This window comes from Lontra canadensis, unplaced genomic scaffold, assembly GCF_010015895.1.
Source record: "Lontra canadensis isolate GAN:19392208 unplaced genomic scaffold, GSC_riverotter_1.0 scaffold114, whole genome shotgun sequence".
In the NCBI taxonomy this organism is placed as follows: Eukaryota; Metazoa; Chordata; class Mammalia; order Carnivora; family Mustelidae; genus Lontra; species Lontra canadensis.
This window is the reverse complement of record NW_022631108.1, coordinates 6,146,785-6,167,565: the sequence shown is the minus strand read 5'-3', so window position 1 is coordinate 6,167,565 and position 20,781 is coordinate 6,146,785. Positions and strand designations below refer to the sequence as shown.

General features: G+C 34.2%; 1 protein-coding gene across 1 annotated transcript in view; it reads left to right on the top strand.

Annotated features, from left to right (window-relative positions):
* The window catches only part of LOC116856933 (highly divergent homeobox-like), a 57,207-nt gene extending 39,529 nt beyond the window's left edge, over positions 1-17,678 (top strand). The window contains exons 5-7 of the mRNA XM_032840647.1: positions 1,675-1,758; positions 12,622-12,744; positions 16,832-17,678. Coding sequence (XP_032696538.1) covers positions 1,675-1,758; positions 12,622-12,744; positions 16,832-16,957 — 333 coding nt within the window. The 3' untranslated portion in view covers positions 16,958-17,678. The remainder of the gene's footprint in view (positions 1-1,674; positions 1,759-12,621; positions 12,745-16,831) is intronic.
* Positions 17,679-20,781: the final 3,103 nt, after the last annotated feature.

Here is a 20,781-nt window from a genome sequence, read left to right as displayed (position 1 = left end):
AACTTTGATTTTAATGAAATGTTTTCATTAGATAGCTGATAATAATTATTTCCACAATTAGTTGTGTTAATATTCTCAAATTCCATGAAGTAATAATCTTCTCTGCTCTAGAATTGAGTTACACTAAACAAGTTATATACAATTATTTACAAACTAAACCCTTTTTTCTTCTGTAAACACATGCTCATTTTTAGTCTGAATTTCTCTGCATTGGATCTCCCCTCAGCAGACATTTGGAAATAATAAATTAAATAATTGCATGGAATGACCCAACTCATTTAGGCATCTAATTTAAAAAAAAAATTCACTTTTAGAGACAGAACTTCAGATTGTCAAAGGCCCATCTCCTCTGCCTGTAACTTTGAGTGCCCGCAATTCTTCATAGATGGCAAATCACAAAAACATTTAACACTGACTTATATGCAAAAATCTATAGAGTGGCCTTTGGAGCTTTCTTCCATGGATTACTTACCTCTTTTTCTCCAGAACTGATCCAAACAGAGAATCTAAAAAAATTTTCTTAGAAAGTATCAAATTAGGTCTAGTGAAAGCTGACATAATGAAACCCCAAGTTTATAGTGATTTTAATTTAAAAAAATTAGATTCATCTCCAATCAGCAGTAGAAATCAATTTCATTGCAACTATCCTCTTGACTTGGAAGCCTGTAGGTCACACATCCTATTATGGTTACATATCCTCATAGGCAATGTGTTAAGTATGATCATTCCAGGTGTGTTTGGGACTTTTGAAATATTGTTATTCAAATTCCAATGAATTAGCATACAGTATAATATTAGTTTCATGTGTACAATATAGTAATTCAATAGTTCCATGCAATACCAGTGCTCAAATATTTAGAGCTCATTTTGGTTTTGCTTTTGCTTTTTTAAAAAAATAATGTTCTATGATTAGAGAACTTTCTTTGCCCCCATGGTTGGGAGTTTACTGGTCATTCTTCACATCAGCAGTAAGCTGTTTTGTTGACTCTTTTGACAGATATTTAATTAGTACCTACTGTGTGCAAAATACTGTACGAACTATGTTGCACCTTAATTATAACATAATGACACTTTAGGATCTCTCTCTCTCCCTTTTACTGTTCAGTGAAGGAAGAAAATCACCAGTTTATTTTTCTTATTATATCATAAATGTCTGCTTTCAATTTGTCTAGCTAATGGAGTGCATTAAATAAGTGACTTAGAAAACTGCATTTGACTTTGGAATGCATGTCACATATTGATATTTTACATTAGAAATTGTAAAGATGTACATGGTAATTAAAAAACAAAACAATGCAACAAAGTAGGTGTGGTTAGCATTAGAAAGACTCCTCTTAAAGAAAGGGAGTTTCCTGTCACTGGAGGGTGCTATTTAAGCAGAATTCAAATGCCTCTTGTTTTTCAGAAACATTGTGAGAGATTTTTCTATTTTAAATAGTTTTATAATAATTTCCTAGTTAATAAGCAGTCATCAGTTAAAGATAGCAAAAAGTGGCTCAGACATACACTGTATATAACACTGAAGAACCAGTTATCAGAGTTTATTCTGGATAACTTAGACAAGACAACCCCATCATTAAAACTAAACATTGAATGTTTATGTACTATACATTGTTGGATATAGTGTTGATGATCAGATACGTATTTATGAAAACTTCTCTACTTGTGTTACAGAAAATAGAAATTATTGATGATGGAGAAAGTGACATGATAAGTAATTCTGAAGTTGAACAAGTCAATTCTCTCTTGGATTATAAGGTGAAAGTAATTTCAAATTCTGAATTCATTAAAAGAAGGTACTAAATGAGGTGGACTTTTATATTGCCTATGTACTAGCTTATTTCACTTTCAATTATTTTTAATAAGTTAAAGTGGGGCTCCCTGTTGACTTCTCAGGCGCTTGGATACCAGTTAGGATATGGACATTTTAATTAATTCTGGCTGGTTTAGTGGTTATTGTTTTAAGCAAAGAGCTTGATGAGTGGGAATAGGTATTGACAGTGTACATCAAGGTGAGGCAGGACATAATGGTGGTTAATGTGAAATTTATGATAGTGGCCTTAAAGCTAGTGTTTACTTTTAAATGGTGGTAAAGGGGAGATTTTTTTCCAGTGGCCCTTGCTAATTTTATCTTGAATTGCAAATTTTGAAGATCATTTTTAGGGAACCAGTTTTAGAAGTTTAAAAACAATTCCCGAAGCAAATGCCAAATGAATATAAAGAGAAGTGATATTTTCTTAAATTCCCTGGTACCTAAACTGAAAGGCTTACTTTGAGAGTGTGCCATACCTAACTTTATGAAATTTTGACATGAGCTATCTGTCTCTATCAGTATGTTTTCTGCATAGATATGTAGTTGTTTTCCTTTATTAATCAATATCCTATCTTACTAGGTAACCTCGGGCCTCTGAAATTTTGGCCAAACAATCATTCTGTCCTTACAGAGGAGTCCTTTGGTAGAAAACTTTACGTGTTCAAAGCAGAGATTAATTATCTTAAAATGCTAACAGAAAATAACATTTAATCAGGAAAGATAATAGCTGTCATTTTCTCAAAACTCTTTTCAATTTTACTATAATTGAAAGTTATGTCATTCAACAGATTGTTTCCTAAATGTTTATAGCATGTCAGACTTTATAATATTGAATATTATCATCAGAAGGCAATTGTCTTTTGAAATTTATTCCATAAGTGCTTAAAGAGCACAGCATAATCCTGTATTTAAACTGTATTTCTGACTAATAAAATTATAAGATTGTTTCTGAACTACTAGAGATCATTCTAATCTCTCCTACATAGCCATAAAATATTTCCAAATGCCCAGTTCAGGTTTAAAAGTGCTCTGTGCCACTTGGCACAGGATATGGAAACTACAGGGGAGAGGACTGGATTGCACAGCTGTTAAGTATTCTCTTCTTAGCACTCTCAAAAAGGTAAAATGGGGCTGGGCTCAGAACAAAGGATACTTTGGAGAACCTTAAACTTCTGGAGTGCCACTTGAGAAGGTTTGGAGCTAAAGACCAGGGTAGGGTAGAGTATCTAACCCAGGAATGCTAGTTAACATTTTTATTGAACTCTACAGGACATTTAATGATCCTGTGTTTTCCATGTGGTAAATGATGCGGGAACAAGAAGTCCTTAACTACCCTATTAGGAATGTCTTCGACAACACATCACCACCTACGTAAATTTATTTTTTAACTCTAAAAAATTAACAATTGTATAGAAATATATTTTTCATAATCATTATTAAAAACACTTCACTTCATCTGTGAATTGCATTGCCTTAATTCTAAAGTCAGGACAAATTAGTGAAAGAAACACAGTGACAGACTAGGAGACTCCTGTGCCTACCTCTTCCCTCAGACACACCTAGGCAATACTACATCTATGCAACTAACTTTGAAAAAAAGATGAACACTAGCAGAAGAGACATTCCACAGCTAGTCATAGAGAGAAAGCCACATCGAAAAGGTAAGAGGGGCAGAGAGGCATTTGGGAACCAAACTCTCTGTGTGACTAAACACAAACAAGAGGGACATCACAACTACAGAGAAGTGAGAGACTCAGACCCCACACAGGGCACCACTGGCGCTAGAGACACATACTAGGAAGACAATTCCCCTTAATGTCTGACTTTGAAAACTAGCAGACTTTAACTCTGGGAGCTTTAAAAATCAGTAAGCTTGATGCCAGGAAACCTGGAGGTTCCTGGGAAACCGAGTACCTACCCATAAAGAACCACATATTAGTAATATAAATGAGCCCAGGACATAGCATAGAAACAGCAGTTTGAAAAGTGGCTGGGTTATACATGAAAGAGATTTATTGGGTCATCTTAGACCATGTGCCAGAAGGGCAAGGATCTGCAAATTTCTACAAGAACAAAAGTGTAAGCTGCCACCTGTTTCTTTCCCTCCCCCAGTGTAAAAAGCCAAAGGCTTAAAACAACAATTTCTAACACTCTCCATCTTCCTTGTCAGAACCAAATGCTTCATCCTGGAATTTCCCTGTGGACCAACTACACCCAACCTACCTGCCATGGCAGGCACAACTTCCAAAGCTGCTCCTGCCCAACCACACCTGTTATGCAGCTTAGGCCCAGACCAGTGTCACTCCAAAGTGAGCCCCGTCCTAGGGAGGTGTAACAAACCCACACACCAGGCACCCACAGTTCCTGTAGCCAGGCCTCTTATTTGCATGTACAGGGACTGAGCCCTATACTTCTGTGCAGTTTTGGCAAAGAGGCTAATAGCACGTTGCTAGGATGTATAATGGGCCCACCCACCAACTGGTCCTACCTGGCCTCAGCCCAGACTCTCAAAAGTGTATTTACAGAGGCCCACAGAAGTAGGCCTTTGAAGCTATCTGGGCTGAAGGTAAACATGGCTCAGCCACAAGAGAAGGGTACATACAGCCCACACAGGGGACACCTGTGGGACACCTGGTTCTGGTGACATGTGAACACTGTGCTATAGGGCACCACAGGACCTCTTCTACAGAAGGCCACCATTTTCAAGATCAGAAGATGTAGCTGACCTACCTAACACATAGAAACAAACACAGAGAGTTAGACGAAATGAGGAGACAGAGTAATATGTCCCAAATGAAAGAACAGACAAAATCACAGTAAAAGAGTGAAATGAAACAAAGATGAGCAATATGCCTGATAAAGAGTTCAAAGTAAAGGTTATAAAGGTACTCAGAAGACTTGAGAAAAGAGTGGATAAACCAGTGAGAACTTCCAAAAAGAGAGAGAGAATATAAACAAGAATGAGTCAGAGCTCAAGAATTCAATAACTCACATGAAAAATACACTAGAGGGGCGCCTGGGTGGCTCAGTGGGTTAAAGCCTCTGCCTTCGGCTCAGGTCATGATCCCAAGGTCCTGGGATCGAGCCCCGCATCGGGCTCTCTGATCCGCGGAGGGCCTGCTTCCTCCTCTCTCTCTGCCTGCCTCCCTGCCTGCTTGTGATCTCTCTCTGTCTGTCAAATGAATAAATAAAATCTTTTAAAAAAAGAAAAATACACTAGAGGAAATTAACAGCAGATTAGAGAATGCAGAAAAATGGATCAGGGATCTGGAAGACAAGATAATGGGAAGTAACCAATTTGAACATCAAAGAGCAGAAAAAATAATGGAAGAGAATAGGTTAATAAAATTAATAAAACAATACAATGCTATCAATCATAATAACATCCACATTATAGAAATCCCAGAAGAAGAGAGAAAGAAAAGGCCAAAAAAATCTACTTGAAAAAAATAATAGCTGGAAACATCCTTAACCTGGGGAAGGAAACAGAAATCCAGATGCAAGAAGTAAAAAGAGCCCCAACAAGATGAACCCAAGGAGGGCTACACCAAGACACATAATAATTAAAATGGCTAAATGTAATGATAGAGAGAATTTAAAAGCAACAAAAGAAAATGGTTACAAGCAAAGGCTATTAGCTAATTTTTCACCAGAAACATAGCAGGCCAGAAGGGATTGGCATAATATATTCAAAGTGGAAAAAGGAAAAAAAAATACAACTTAGAATAACCTACCCAGCAAGGTTATCATTCAGAATTGAAGGGGATAGAAAGAATTTCCCAGACAAAAGAAGTTAAAGGAATTCATCACCACTAAACCTACTTTACAAGTAATGATAAAGGGACTTTTTTGAGTGTAAAGAGGCCATGACTAGAAGTAAGAAAATTAAGAAAGGAAACATTCATGGGAATAACAAACATATAGTGAAAGGTAGATTAGTCACTTATAAAACCAGTAAGGAGGTTAAAACACAAAAGTAGTGAAATCAAGTGTGCCTAAGGGATACATGAAATAAGATGTAAAATATGACATCATATACATAAAACGTGGAGGAGGAAGTGACAATTTAGTGCTTTTAGAATGTGTTCAAACTTAAGCGACCATCAACTTATTATAGATTGCTATACACAGAAAATGTAATATATGAATGCAATGGCAACTACAAGACAAAAAATTATAAGAAACAAAAAATAAATGGAAGGGAAGCTAAGTATAACACTTAAGAAAGCCATCAAAACATAAGGGAAGTAAACAAGAGAAGAATGGAACAAAGAAGAACTACCACAACAACCAGAAAGCAATTTTTAAAATGGCAATAAGTATGTATCCATTAATAATTACTCTAAAGGCAAGTGGACCAAATGCTCCAATCAAAAAGCATAGGGTGACTGAATGGATAAAAAAGCAAGTTTCATCTATATCATGCCTACGAAACACTTACTTCAGACCTAAAGACACATGCAGATTGAAAGTGAAGGGATGGAAGAATATTTACCTTGCCAATGGAAGCAAAAAAGAAAGCTGGGGCACCACTACTTATATCAGACAAAATAGGCTTTAAAACAAAGACTGTAATAAGAGACAAAGAAGAATACTACATAATGATAAAGGGGAAAATCCAACAAAACGATATAACTATTGTAAACATTTATGCACCCAACATGGTACTGAACTAAATAAAGCAAATATTAACAGACATAAAGGGGGAAATTGACAGTGATACAACAATAACAGGGGACTTTAACAAATCACTTGCATCAATAGATAGATCATCCAGACAGAAAATCAACAAGGAAACTGGTTTTGAATGGCACTTACTCCAGATGAACCTGATGGTCATTTCCAGAACGTTCTACGCAGAAGCAGAGGAACACACAATCTTTTCAAGGGCACATGACACATTCTCCAGGATAGGTCATATATCAGGCCATACAACAAGTCTCAATAAATTTTAAAAGATTAAAATAATATCAAGCATAATATTAACCACAATAGTATGAAACTAGAAATCAATCATGGGGTGGAGGGGAACTGGAAAAAACACAAGAACACAAAGGTAAACAACACACTACTGAACAAACAATAGGTCAATGAAGACATCAAAGGTAATTTAAAAAATGCATGGAGACAAATGAAAATGTAAACACAACAGTCCAAAATATTTAGGATGTGGCAAAAGCAGTTCTAAGAGTGAGGTTTATATAGCAGTAGAGACGTACTTCAAGAAATGAGAACTATCTCAAATTAACAACCAAACCTCACACCTAAAGGAAGCAGAAAAAGAAGAACAAAGTCTGAAGCTAGTAGAAGGAAGAAAATAATAAATATTAGAGCAAGAGTAAGTAAAATAGAGACTAAAAAATAACAGAGAAGATCAAAGATACCAAGAGCTAGTTCTTTGAAAAGATAAACAAAATTGATAAACCCCTACCCAGACTCATCAAGAAAAAAGAGATGACTCAAATAAAATGAAGGGGGAGAAATATGAACCGACACCACAGAAATATGAAGAATTAAGAGAATATTGTGGAAAAACTATATGCCAACAAATCTGACAACCTAGAAAAATGAATAAATTCCTAGAAACATAGTCTTCCAAACTGTCCGTAGATAGGTGAATGGGTAAAGAAGAAGTCATTTGTGTGTGTGTGTGTGTGTGTGTGTGTGTTTGTGTGTATGTGGTGTATGTGTATTACTTCACCATAAAAAAAGAGTGAGATTTTGTTACTTGCAACCACATGGATGGACCTAGAGGGTATCACACTAGTTGAAATGAATTCAACAGAGAAAGATGAATACTGTATGGTTTCACTTATACACAGAATTCAGGAAACAAAACAAATGAACAAACAAAATAAACAGACTCTTAAATACAGAGAACAAAGTGGTGGTTGCCAGAGGGGAGGTAGGTGGGTGAATGAGCAAAATAGATGAAGGGAATTAAGAGATACAAACTTCCAGTTATAAAATAAATAAGTTGCAGAGTACTAAAGTACAATGTATGGAATATATTCAATAACATTGTAGTAACATTGTATGGTGACAGACTGGGACTACACTTACTGTTATGAGCATTGAGAAACTTGTCAAATCAATATTTTGTATACTTGAAACCAATATAACATTGTATGTCAATTTTACTTCAATAATAATTATGTAGCAAACTAATATATATATAATATATATATATGTGTAAATGTATATATATTTCCATGCCTATGCATATGAAACTGCTGGATTATAAAGGAAAGATGTAAAAATGTTCAACTATAATGGAATTCCCAATTTTACACTTCCAACATCAGTGAATAGGAATTCTATTAATCTCCTTGAGAGGTACTGTCTGATTTTTACATGTTATTAGCCTTTCTGGTTCATGTGAAATATTATTGTATTGTGGTTTTAATTTTCATTTTCCTGGTAATTCATACACCTAAATATTTAATTATGATATTGGCTTTTTCTATGATCTTTTTTACGTAAGTTTTCAAGTATTTTGCCCAATTTTCTAATGCATTAATGTCTTTTCCTTATTGATTTGTTGGAGATTAGTTAGATTGAAAACTATTTTCTCCAAGAAAGAAAAATAAAATAGAAATTAAGGGTAAATAAAACCTCATATAGCAGTTCTTATTGCTGATTTCAGGATGTTGACTTAAAACAGCTTATCTAACATAACACAATAAAAAATAAATTAAAAAAAACATCTTATCAGTTTTGAAATTCAGTCTTTTTACAGAGAACAGTTGTGTTCTCTTTTTGCGTATGCATGCTAGTGTTCCTTGTTTTGGGATCATAATCACTTTGTTGGTTTCTTAAATATATTCATCATAAGCTTCTTGAAAGCAGAGATTTATCTTAGTCATCTATGTGTTCCCCAGCCTAGTTTCCAGCACAAAGGTGCCCAGCATCTAGTTCCTGCATGAGTGAAGTTAGTTTACTTATCCTTGGAAAAACTTTGAATAGCAGTATGCAAATGCTCATTCACATAAAATCAATTAAGATTAGAAGCTGGATCACTCTAACTCTTCTCCACATTGAATTAAAAAGTCTCTCATTCTTGGGATTCATTGTAACAAAATGAAAGAATGGTTACTTGTGTGCATTCGATAACTATTACTACACAATACTCAGTTTATGCATAGTGGGTTTTCTGATTGATATATATTGCTAGAAGTCCACATTGCTAGGAGTTTTGACTAATCCAAAATGCTTATGAGACAAATTGGTGAGCTCAATCTCTGAGTTATGAGTAGCTACATCATAAAATAACACCTCAGTTTGGACAGCCATTGATTACCTGCTCAGATATCAGAGCTCCTGTCCACGTGAATTCTCCCTACATTCTTCTTGGAGAAGAATTGACAAAGATTACTAGGAATGCAGGGAAGATTTTAATAAGAAACTAGAGCTGGATCTTTTGTGCAATTCAGTGACTGATGTTATCTTACTAGTTCCTCTCACAAAGACAACACTTACTTAGGAAAATCTCTAAAATATACATAAATTTCTGCCTGTAATCTAGGAAATGTTTCACAGGCTTGCAAAAAGAAACTCCAAGGGGCACCTGGGTGGCTCAGTAGGTTAAGCCTCTGCCTTCGGCTCAGGTCATGGTCTCAGGGTCCTGGGATCGAGCCCCGCATTGGGCTCTCTGCTCAGCGGGGAGGCTGCTTCCACCCCTGCCTCTGCCTGCCTCTCTGCCTACTTATCTCTCTCTCTGTCAAATAAATTTTAAAAATCTTTTTAAAAAAAGCTCCAAGAAGAAAATACTTGCACTATTAAATTATCTTAAAGCTGTTTGTTTTTCAAATGTTGCATAAATACTGAGTAGAAGAAATATTTGCATGAGAAAATAGAGATCTGTATACTGAAAGATGATTTGTGAATTCTGCAAATGTAAGTTAATATTTTTAAAATGTTTTCTAATGGACTGTGAGTGCAGCTCATTAAGACTATGCATTCAAAGGAGACACTACAGTTCCTGATTTGAAAAGACTTCTGAGTCAGCACTTTACTAATACTACTGTTCTGACAGTGAATACTAAAAAAAAAGTTTAGAATTAGTCAAACATAATATGGCAGAAGCATGTGAAATTTTATTATAATGCTTACTTATAATTTAGATTGTTGTCGGGTGCCTGTGGATAAGGAATTTAGCTTAAATAATCATTTGTAGATGATGCACTTGATATTAAGTGGTCTGAAAAGGAAGCAGTTTTATTAAGTAAAATAAGTTCTAAACTGATAAAATAATTGATGCAGTTCATAGATTGAATGTGATTATTGTAACTGTATCTTCTCAATTGAAACAATAAAAATGAGCATATAATTAACTAATTGTAATACCTTTTATGCGGCTCTTTGAACATACCCTGTTAAGTCCTGCTATGCTCTTTGAGACCAGTTCTCCAGCTACAGAGAATACTCATAGCTTATTTTTAACATTTGTATTTTTTTCCCTGCAAGAGGACCAGCTAACAATTTAAATCAAGTTTTCGATATATAATTTCCATACAATGAAGTTCACCTCTTTGTATAGTTAGATGACTTTTGACAAGTGGACACAGTTCTGTAACCAAGACCACAATTTATTTATCTGCTGATGAACCCTTGTATTGTTTTTAGTTTCTGTCTATTATGAATAAAGTTGTTATGAATATTCATGTATATCTTTTTGTGGACACATGTTTCATTTCCCTTGGATAAATACTTAGTAGTGCTGAATCTGATGGTAGGAAAGAAAGATTATATAATGTTTGATTTTATAAGAAACTGCCAAAACATTTTCCAAAGCATATGTACTGTTTTATAATTCCACCAGCAATGTGTAAGACATCTAATTGCTCCACATTCTCACCAGAACTAGCTATTGTCAGTCTTTTTAACTGTAGATATTGTAGTATGTTAGTGGTAATATCTCATTGGGGTTTTAATTTGCATTTCCTTAATGAAAAATGATATTAAGCATTTTTCACATGCTTATTGGTCATTCACATGTCTTCTTTGATGAAGTGTGTTAAGTATTTTCTCTGTTTTTATTCTGTTGGTGATCCTAAAATTGTAAGCATTCTTTATGTATTGTGAATACAAGTATTTTATCAGATATGTGATTTGCAATTATTTTCTCCCAATATGAAGCTCATATTCTTATTTTCTTAAGTGTCTTTTGAAGAGCAAAGGGTTTTTTGTTTGTTTTAATTTTAATGAATTCTTTTAAGTTTCATGCTTTTTGTGCCTGTTGAGAAACAGCCTAACCCAACAACACAAAAAATTTCTTCTGTTTTCCTCTAGCTTTATGGTTTTAGGTTTTGTAAATTTCTGGTTAAATTGTGTATATGACATAAGAGTTGATAATCTTTTTTTATATGGATTTACATTTGTTCAATCACTGTTTTTTGGAAGATTGTCCTTTCTTTGTCTATTGAATTACCTCAGCACGTTTTAAGAAAATTAACTGTATATATATTTTTTTTCTGGACTCTTTTTTGTCCTGTTGATTTATATGTCTCCCCTTTGCCAAAACTATAACTTCTTGATTACTATAGCTTTAATATAAAATCTATTCAGAACACTTTTGTGACCATATAACCCTCAAACCTAGACTTGCCAAAGATTACTAGTATTATATCCATTTTACTGATGAGTAAACAGAATCACAGAGAGTTTGGCCTGCCCGAGTTTATACAGCTATCAGTAGACCTGGCATTAAAATCTCCCCAAATCCTAGTATATTATTTTTTCCTACCAAACTAACAAAAGTAGTGAAAGGAGACTGTGTCTCAGTGGTACACAGTGGCACATTAGGAGATGTTTTCTGAATAACAGACTCCTATGTAAAGGCAGGGAACTCAACAACTACTTAAGACAGTAATAATTTTAGTCCCTCCTTGGTGCAAAATAATAACCTTTTTAGTTCTCAGTATTTGGCTTTGTGAATGGTACATTCAGCATTACTGCATCTGCTGTTGCTCTATAATTGGGCTTAATTGGGCTTTGCCTATTCTTAATCCTAATCTAAATGCTAATTAGGTTTAATATAGGAGGACTCTTTCCAAAAGGGAACTGTTTCTTGAGTTCTACCTTACTGGAATTTATTTGATTGTATTTTTGACCTTGCAAATTATTTTCTGTTGGTGATTTGCTTAAAAGGTAGTCTTTGAGTAAAAGAAAAATTAAAATTTAGAAGTAAATTAAATTAAAATTTAATTAATTAAATTAATTAAAATTAATTAATTAAAATTAAAAAGTAAAATTTTCTTCTGTACTTTATAGGCCTTATGCCAAAATATTATCTTCTTCTTGTTTTTTTGTAGTGTTCAACAATTCAGTAGTTGTGTTTAACACTCAGTGCTCATCACAACATGTGCCCTCCATAATACCCATCACTGGGCTACCCCATCCACCCAGCCCTCTCCCTTCTGTAACCCTCAGTTTGTTTCCCAGAGTCCAGAGTCTCTCACGGTCTGTCTCCCTCTCTGATTCCTTCCTATTCAGTTCTCCCTCCCTTTCCTTGTGGTCCTCCACTCTATTCCTTATGTTCTACATATGAATGAAACAGTATGGTAATTGTCTTTCTCTGCTTGACTTACTTCACTCAGCATAATCCCCTCCAGTTCCATCCATGTGGATGCAAATGGTGGGTATTCATCCCTTCTTATGGCTGAGTAATATTCCATTGTATATATGGACCACATCTTCTTTACTGTCCTCCTAATTTGATTGCATTTTTAGAATTTTATTGTGCATCAAACATGTATAGTCCTAGGTTTGCATAGGGTAATTGTATTGTTTGATCTTCTCTCCTTCAGAATGAAGAAGTCAGATTCATTGAAAATGAGCTAGAGATTCAAAAGCAAAAATACTTTAAACTTCAGACATTTGTTAGAAGCTTGATACTAGCTATGAAAGCTGATGATAAGGAACAACAACAGGTAGGTGCCAGAAGAGAATAGTAAGCTGTAATGTATCATGTTGAAAAAATGACATGGCACATTTGAGTTCTTAATATTTTTTCATTTTTATACTTTTTTCCTGCCTGCCTCAAGAAAGGATTTGTTACTTTATAACTTTTTTAGCACAGTATTTTTAAGAGTAGATATTCAGATATTCGTGTGCTGCCTTAATAGAAAATCAAAATAATTGATTAATACTTTGTTAATTTCAGGCTACAGTTAAAAAGGGAAAAAATAATTTTAAAAAATGAATTTTAAAGAAATTCTCCATGTTTGTATAGTCTGGGCTACCCTAACTGGAGAAACACACATTTTGAAATCTTTTGTGAATAAAATATTCTGGTGCAGAGTGCAGGACCAAATCCAACTTGATGTGTGTTTTTTTGGAACTCAAAAAAAAAAAAGGTGAGGCATTTGCCTCTCTTCTGTATTTCAGTTACCTTCCAGACCTCAATAGATTTCACAAATGTTTAAATACCTTCTATTTCAAAATATGTTGCTTATCACTAAGAAATATAAAATTACTTTGTAAAATTTTTTGTGATCACAGTGCATTTACTTTTCCCAATTTAACTAGAATGCTTGGTTCCTTTACCCCAAAGATGTATTTTATTTATCACTATGGAATTATATTTACAAATTCCTCCCAAATTACATATGTTGTCTCATTTTTTTATGTGAAATGTATATAAAAATGTATTAAGCTTGCTTTAAAATTATAGAATTTTTCTAATGTTACACTCAATACTAAATGATACCAAATTTGCCTGAGTGGTATACTATTGTGTCAATTTCTTGAGACATTCGGTGAATAGTAGGTCACACAAGTAACCATTAATTTGGAAGCAGTCTTGTAGGTTTTTATTCAGGAAAGAAATCTGATGCATACTGTACAAAAATTCATCCCTTATATCCAAGCAAGACTGCTCATTTGTAGCTCATCCCAGATATCTCCAGGGAAAAAGAAGAGTATTAGCCTCCCACAATTCTTTTTTAAAAGAAAAGATTTTACCCATGAGACTCAAACCAGCATGTACAGTATGTGCCCAGTTTTATAAGTTTACTTTCCCTGTGCTTCGCACACACAGACATTACAAGACAGTAGTCTTCGCTTAGCTTTGCCATCTTTATTTAAGCATGTTGCTGTATTACATGAGTTATTCATTTTCCATATTCCATGGCATATTGAAAGTGTGTTTGTTTTTTAGGAATGTAAACTATGGATTTTGAATGAATAAGGTGGCAGATTTAAACATGGTCCCAAGGGTACTGTAAATTTTCAATAACTGTAAAAAAATTAGTTTCACCTTCAGAAATGACTTGGAGTGTGGGCCTGGTCCCAAAAGTTAAAGCATGGTTTTGAATTCAGAGTTACATTGGCAGATAACTAGCAACATCTGTCTATGTGTCTTGATATCTAGGAACAGCACACAGACTGCATTTTGTTTCTACTTCTAATCTCATCCCTTGACTTGGTTCTTTCCCCAAGACAACTAACAAATAAGAAAAATGACTATTGTATATTTTACTTTTCTCCTCTCATACTTTTCCTCTGATAGAATACTGATGAACTAAGATATGGCAAAACATTGGCCATAAAAAAGAGAAAATTATACAAAAATTGCACTGAAATTCATAGCCTATATAATCATCACCCAAAGAGAAACTACTAATTTTTAGAGTTGAGATCAGTATAACACATGTCTAAGTATAGAAGACACCAATAGTAGTTTACAAAAGTTATTAAGGTGATCTTTTAAGTTACTGATCTTCTCATTATGAGATACTTAGAGGTTTTATTTATAGAAGAAAGCAATTTTTATTCTATCTAATAAAAGAAAACCATTTTGTCATTGGTTTCTTATTTTAAAAACTCTTAATTTCTTTCAATTAATTTTGCTTTGGGTAAACTGAGATGAGTGGTTCACAGCATATTTTTCTCCAATGAAGCAGTCCAGGCTTTAAAAAATATATGACACTGTCTGATTGAAATTTTAGATTACCCAAAGGGTTTCTTTTAATTAATAACCATTTTTAAATAAAAATAATTTTGCCACCACTGTATTATCATTAGTGTCTTTCTTCCCCTGATAATTCACTGTGTGCTCCCAGCCAGATCAATTGCTTTTCTTGAACTTAAATTTCTCCACTTTTTAAGGAGGATAAGAATGATTAACATTATGGAATTTGGCATTCATACCCCAGGGCTTTGAATAAGTAATATAAAGACAGATGATATATTTGGGGATTGCTTTAATCTTTTTGGAATAATGGCACCGAATAAGTCTCTAAAGATAGATTGATGAAGAATCTATAGTAAAAAAAAAAAAGTATGTGTTTACTTAATATATATGTAAAAGGCATCTCTAGCAATTGTCATAATCCGTAGATTTGTTCAGTGTATCAATGCTGCAATCCAGTAAGATACTAAAAGAATTTTGAAGTGGACCTCATGCATTAATAGTGCCCCACACTGCCATATATATAGTCAGTCAGCTACATAAAATTCAGTTACAAAAAAAAATAATAATCCTCTTTTGACTTGAAGGTATCCCCATGAGAATTTAGAATGTCATCAAGTATGTTCATTTACTTGACTTTCTAATACTCTAAGCACATGTTCAATGAATGTGAGCTGGAGGACTTTGCCTTTTTTCATATGGCTTCTTCACAGTTACAAAGTGAACTAAATCCAGTGATGTATTTCTCTTAAACTATGATCAGCTAATGTCAGCAAAGGCTTTGTTTCTCCTTGACTGGGTTAGTGATAAACAACGATTCTAGAAGAAAATGGCTGTGTGTTCTATTACTGCAACCTAACACCTTAGGAAGCATATAGAACCAGTAGATGACTGCTTTGTGAATTCTCCAAATTTCAGCAAGAGGTTCATGTGCTATTTAAGAGTATAAAACAAATAACTTTCCCATCAGATAGGAGTTAGTCTTTCCTTATGCAGATTAACAAAAAGGAGAAAGTTTCTAATCCTGTCTCTCTGCTATAAGACAAATGTATAAATGACATTTATTTTAATAAAGAGAATAAAATACTGTCTTATTTAAACAGTGGATTTCATAAGTTCTCCAGTATGCCCTTTCTGTTCCTTAATTCAGTAATGACAAGCTTGCATTTGTCCATGTTCCTTTGGTCCTTATTTACCACTGCACCAAAAGTCCACACTACAAGTAATTCTGTCTTAAAGTACCCGGATATGATACATTATTAATATTGGAAGCATCAAATCAATCATTTAGTTCACAGTACATTTTATGGTCAAATGGGCATCAGGACTGTCAGCCACATAAAAATGTATTAATCATTTATTTCCTTTGTATGGATACATGTTATACAATTCCAGATGAAACAATTTTTCCATGGCAAAGCTTAGTCCATGACTCTTGGTTTATCCTATTTACTCCAACCAAGAAATGAGCAGCCCCCTAGAGATATAATTTCACAGCTAGATTCACTGTCCTACTGTGCCCTGGTGGGTGCTTGACCATCGATAGATATGGGCATAGCCTAAGAAAAGAAAAAAAGTTACTTGGAATTTTCAAGTTGTTAATGTTTAGTCCAAAGTAGAATAACTGAGCTTTTTCCCCAATAAGTTCTTTCTCCTAGTGAAGTACATACTAGTATTGTGATATGTGTTTTTCTATAAAGGACAGCATAAGTGGGCAGGAGTATTTTAATAAGGAATATAATTGTAAAGCCCTTTAGCAGTGATCAGTGAACACTTAAAAACTAGTATGAAAATCACTTTTCTCAAATACTTCAAAGCACTTTGTCCAGAATAGTTGCGCATTTCCCTCCTAATTTGCCTTTTACCCAGGGTTTCACTCTACGTAATCCACACTCTCAAGATCTAGTATTTTATTACTTCCTTAATAGTGTATGAAAAGTTTTTCTTTTATGTAAGATACTGTATAAGGTCCTGAAGAGAAATGTTTCATTCTTTAAGTCCATGAATATAAATTAACAAGAGAGAACATTTATTAATGTAAAATTGAAAAAATAAAAAACACCTGTGCACATACTAATTCTAAAAAATTGATTTTTCTGGCTCAGGCCCTGCTGTCAGATTTACCTCCTGAATTAGAAGAGATGGATTTCAATCATGCCTCACCAGAGCCTGATGATACCTCATTCAGTGTGTCTTCTTTATCAGAGAAAAATGCCTCAGACAGCTTGTGATTTGACGGGGGGTACATGATACATACAGCCTTTTGGCTGCCTAACAGGTGTGCATTTCCAGATAACTGCATTCTCTTGCCTCAAAATTCCTCAGTTGGAAAAACATATTGTTGAAACTGACATATTCTGTGAAGAATGGACAAGATATAATGGCTACAGTGTAAAAATGTATGTGAAATTTAAAAGCATCATTTGAGAAATTTTTCCAAACTGATAAAACTCTAGGGAACATTTGTATTTAATTTTTAACAGTTTATCTGAAATGTGTAATGCCTAATTTCTGAAAGATTTTTGTTTGGTTTTTAGAAGAATCTTAGTTTTAGTGATAGTTTTGACCAGAAACATAAAAATAAAGTTATTTCAGCATTACTTATCAAGTTATTAAAGCTTGGTTAGCTTTGTTTTGTAGCCATTACATCTTTATTCTCTTTCCTTTTCCTATCAGCTACATACACCTTTACTCAGGAAAGTGGACTGAAATTTGAAAACAAAACCTTAAAAATGATTTTACCTGAATGAGTCCTAGGATTTATTTTCGTTTTCCTGTGAGAATTTGACTTCAGCTGATGAATGAAAATTTAAGGATCACTGGTTTATAATTGTAAATTGTTGGTATTCTTCCATTTTCTAACCCAAATATTTGGAGGGAAGGGGAAATCATTATGGAAAAGTAATTAACCAACATGAAATCAAATAAATTATTAAGTGTATAGAAACAAAATGTTGTAAAAGATTAGTTTAATGGGGATTCTTCATTGTTGCAAATGACAAATATTGGTAAGATTCACGTTCTACTAGTAAATCTGTATAACTGAGTTAGATGAAATGTTGCACAAATATTACACATTTATCACTATCTTCATAATACTTTTTCAATTCTTACATTTTATGAAATAGGAAGTCAAGGTAAGGTAGAGTCTTCTTTTTTTAATCTAGCCACTCAGTTTTGTCACAAATTTTGTCCCATTCTCCTCTGAGGCTTGTACAGAGCCATCCACCAAGGATAATATCCAAAAAGAGTTATATACTACTGTGGTTGTAAATCACAGTCCTCTGAATTTCCCGGACACTTTTCTGTGAGTACGCTCCTAAAATGGGCATGCCACCCAGTTGTTCTATTAGTAGGTACCAGATGGCCATACACTGTAGACAATTCTTTGCACACTGTTCCTTCTGGGGCACCAGCTGGTATTACCAAGACCCAAAGAAGGGAAAATGCCAGTTCCTTAGTTTCTCCCTGAGCACACAGCATCATGTTTTTGTGAGTTGGCTGTGTGGAGTTGTGTTGTACTGTTAAATTACTATCTATTCCTAAAAGATTAATCAAGTATCTAGATGGCTTTCACTTTTTTTAAGAGAGGGAAAGAGAGAAGTAGGGGAGGGGCAGAGGGAGAGGGGGAGAGAGAGAATCTTAAGCAGGTTCTATGCCCAACCCAGAGCCCTATGTAGGGCTCAGACTTACAACCCTGAGATCATGACCTGAGCTGAAATCAGTAGTCAGATGCTTAACTGACTGAGTCACCCAGATGCCCCAACTAGATGGCTCTTTGGCCATCAAGTTTCTATGTCACATATTTTTGTAATTTGCAAGCAAATTCAATTTTGATCTTGGAATTCAGATACCTATTTATGAATGCAAAAAGGCAGTCATGTTTATCTTTGACCTTGAAATGTCCGTTGGTAATCCTTCATTTTGTCAGCTATTGTTTATGACTGTTGCCATGCTACTGCTATGGTTCTTTTGTTAACAGAAATATTTCAGTGGTTAGGTATGATCTTTTAGATGAAAGCCATACAGTTCTTTTCAAATAATGTTTAGTACTCCTTGCTGCGAAGTAAAATTCCATTCAGAAAAAGAGTTCTGAGTAAAAGAACCTCAGGCATTAGGAATAAATTTATCAGTCACACCAATTCCTCCATGAGATAAAAGAGTCCCTACTATACACAGTAAATGTAGAAACCATCTCATAAGATAGAATGAACAAATTCCAGGCTTTCAAGTCTCTCCTAGTAGCTCCATCCTATTCACTGAGTTTATCTTTAAACTGTAATTTCTTCTGCTCCAATTTAAGCTCTTTCTTTTTGGTTCTTTTTTTTTTCCAATTTTATTTTATTTTTTCAGTGTTCCAAGATTCATTGTTTATGTACCACACCCTCTTGTCACCAAGTAAGGATAGATAATTCTCTCCTATATTTTTCAGCTTTACAGATTGTATCGGTTACACCTCAGCAATTAGACACCAAATAAAAAAATATTCATCGAGCTTCTGCTATAGGGACATTCGATTTCTACTCCTTAGCAAGCCATAAACTTCAAAACGAATTATGTCTTTTCACTTTCTCAGAGATACTAATAAAAGTTATTTAAGTAGAAATTTTAATAAATTTAAAGATTCTGTTAGGTGTGATTCCTAGAAAAAATTCTCATCTACAATTTTGAAAGGACACATTGATGATTTCTTTGTTCCTGTTTAAAGTTCCATTAAAATAGAAACAGTACACTTAGGAATCCTTTTGTTTTGTGTTTCAGCACCAGAGTTATTTCTTTTATCATCAAAATTAAAACATTTAAAAAATGAAATGTAGTTGTTCTGTACCAGGGACCAAAAGAAATAGCTGCATCCAGAAAAAAAAAAATCATAATTGACAGAATTAAGTTAAGTACTGCAGATTTTTTAAAAGTTGCCAAAATCAAGTATTAAAAGTTTATTATGAAGAAAATATATTTTTTAACACATAATAGGTTGGAATTTTTTGAGACATCTTAAAGCAGAAAAATATCAGTTTGACTGCTTTTGTGACATCTTCATGACTAGGGGGAGAAAAACAACTAATGTTTCTTTCTTTAGGGTTTTGACACATTAAAACAGACCATACTATCTGAAGCATCTCTCACAATGACAGATACCAAGGTGAAATTTTTTTTTATTTTTTCCTTTTAACTACACTTTGATGTTTGCTTTCAGCTTAAGATAGCCAAGCAGTTTCTAAGTAACAAATGTTTATCTAAGGATGCTTACCTTAAAATGGGTTTTAAAAAATAACCTGAAGATACCTTCCTCATTCCAACCAAGCTAACATTAGTCACAAGAAAATGAGAACTATAGTTACCCTGGAAAATAGGAAACTTAGCATATGCAAGGAAAATATTAAAAGAAAATTGGTCTTAAACAATGAATATTGGAACACTGGAAAAAAAAAAAGAAAAGAAAATTGGACTTCTTGGAGGGCACCTGGATGGTTCAGTCTGTTAAGCAGCTGCCTTTGGCTCAGGTCATGATCTCAGGGTCCTGGGATGGAACCCAGCATCAGGCTCCCTGCTGAGCAGGAAGTCTGCTTCTGCCACTGCCCCTAACCCCTTCTCATGCTCCCCCTCTCTCTCTCTGTCAAATAAATAAATAAAATCTTAAGGAAGAAAGAAAATTGTTCTTTCTATGGGAACTGGGGATGCTTTGTTGTAAGGTCATATATCAACATTAGAACTTCTATGCTTACCAATGTAATCATGATAAAAATGTTATTGTTGGAGATGAAAAAGCTACAAACCAATCACATCATGTGCTGTGTATACTACCAGAACTTCAAGAAATGTCAAAGAGGTCCCAAAGACAGCAGTATCTATTTTAAGGCACTTTCATAGCCAGTCATCTTTAAATTTATAGGAAAAAGCAGAAGCGATGTATTTAGAAGAATTGTAGGCTCTAAATTAGACTTTGTTGCTTTATGTTTGGGGGGAGGAGGGGACATTCAGCCCATTTCCAAGGAATAGTTTCCTCATTTCAACCCGATAGTTTATGATCACTTTTAGAAGAAATTCTTAAAAA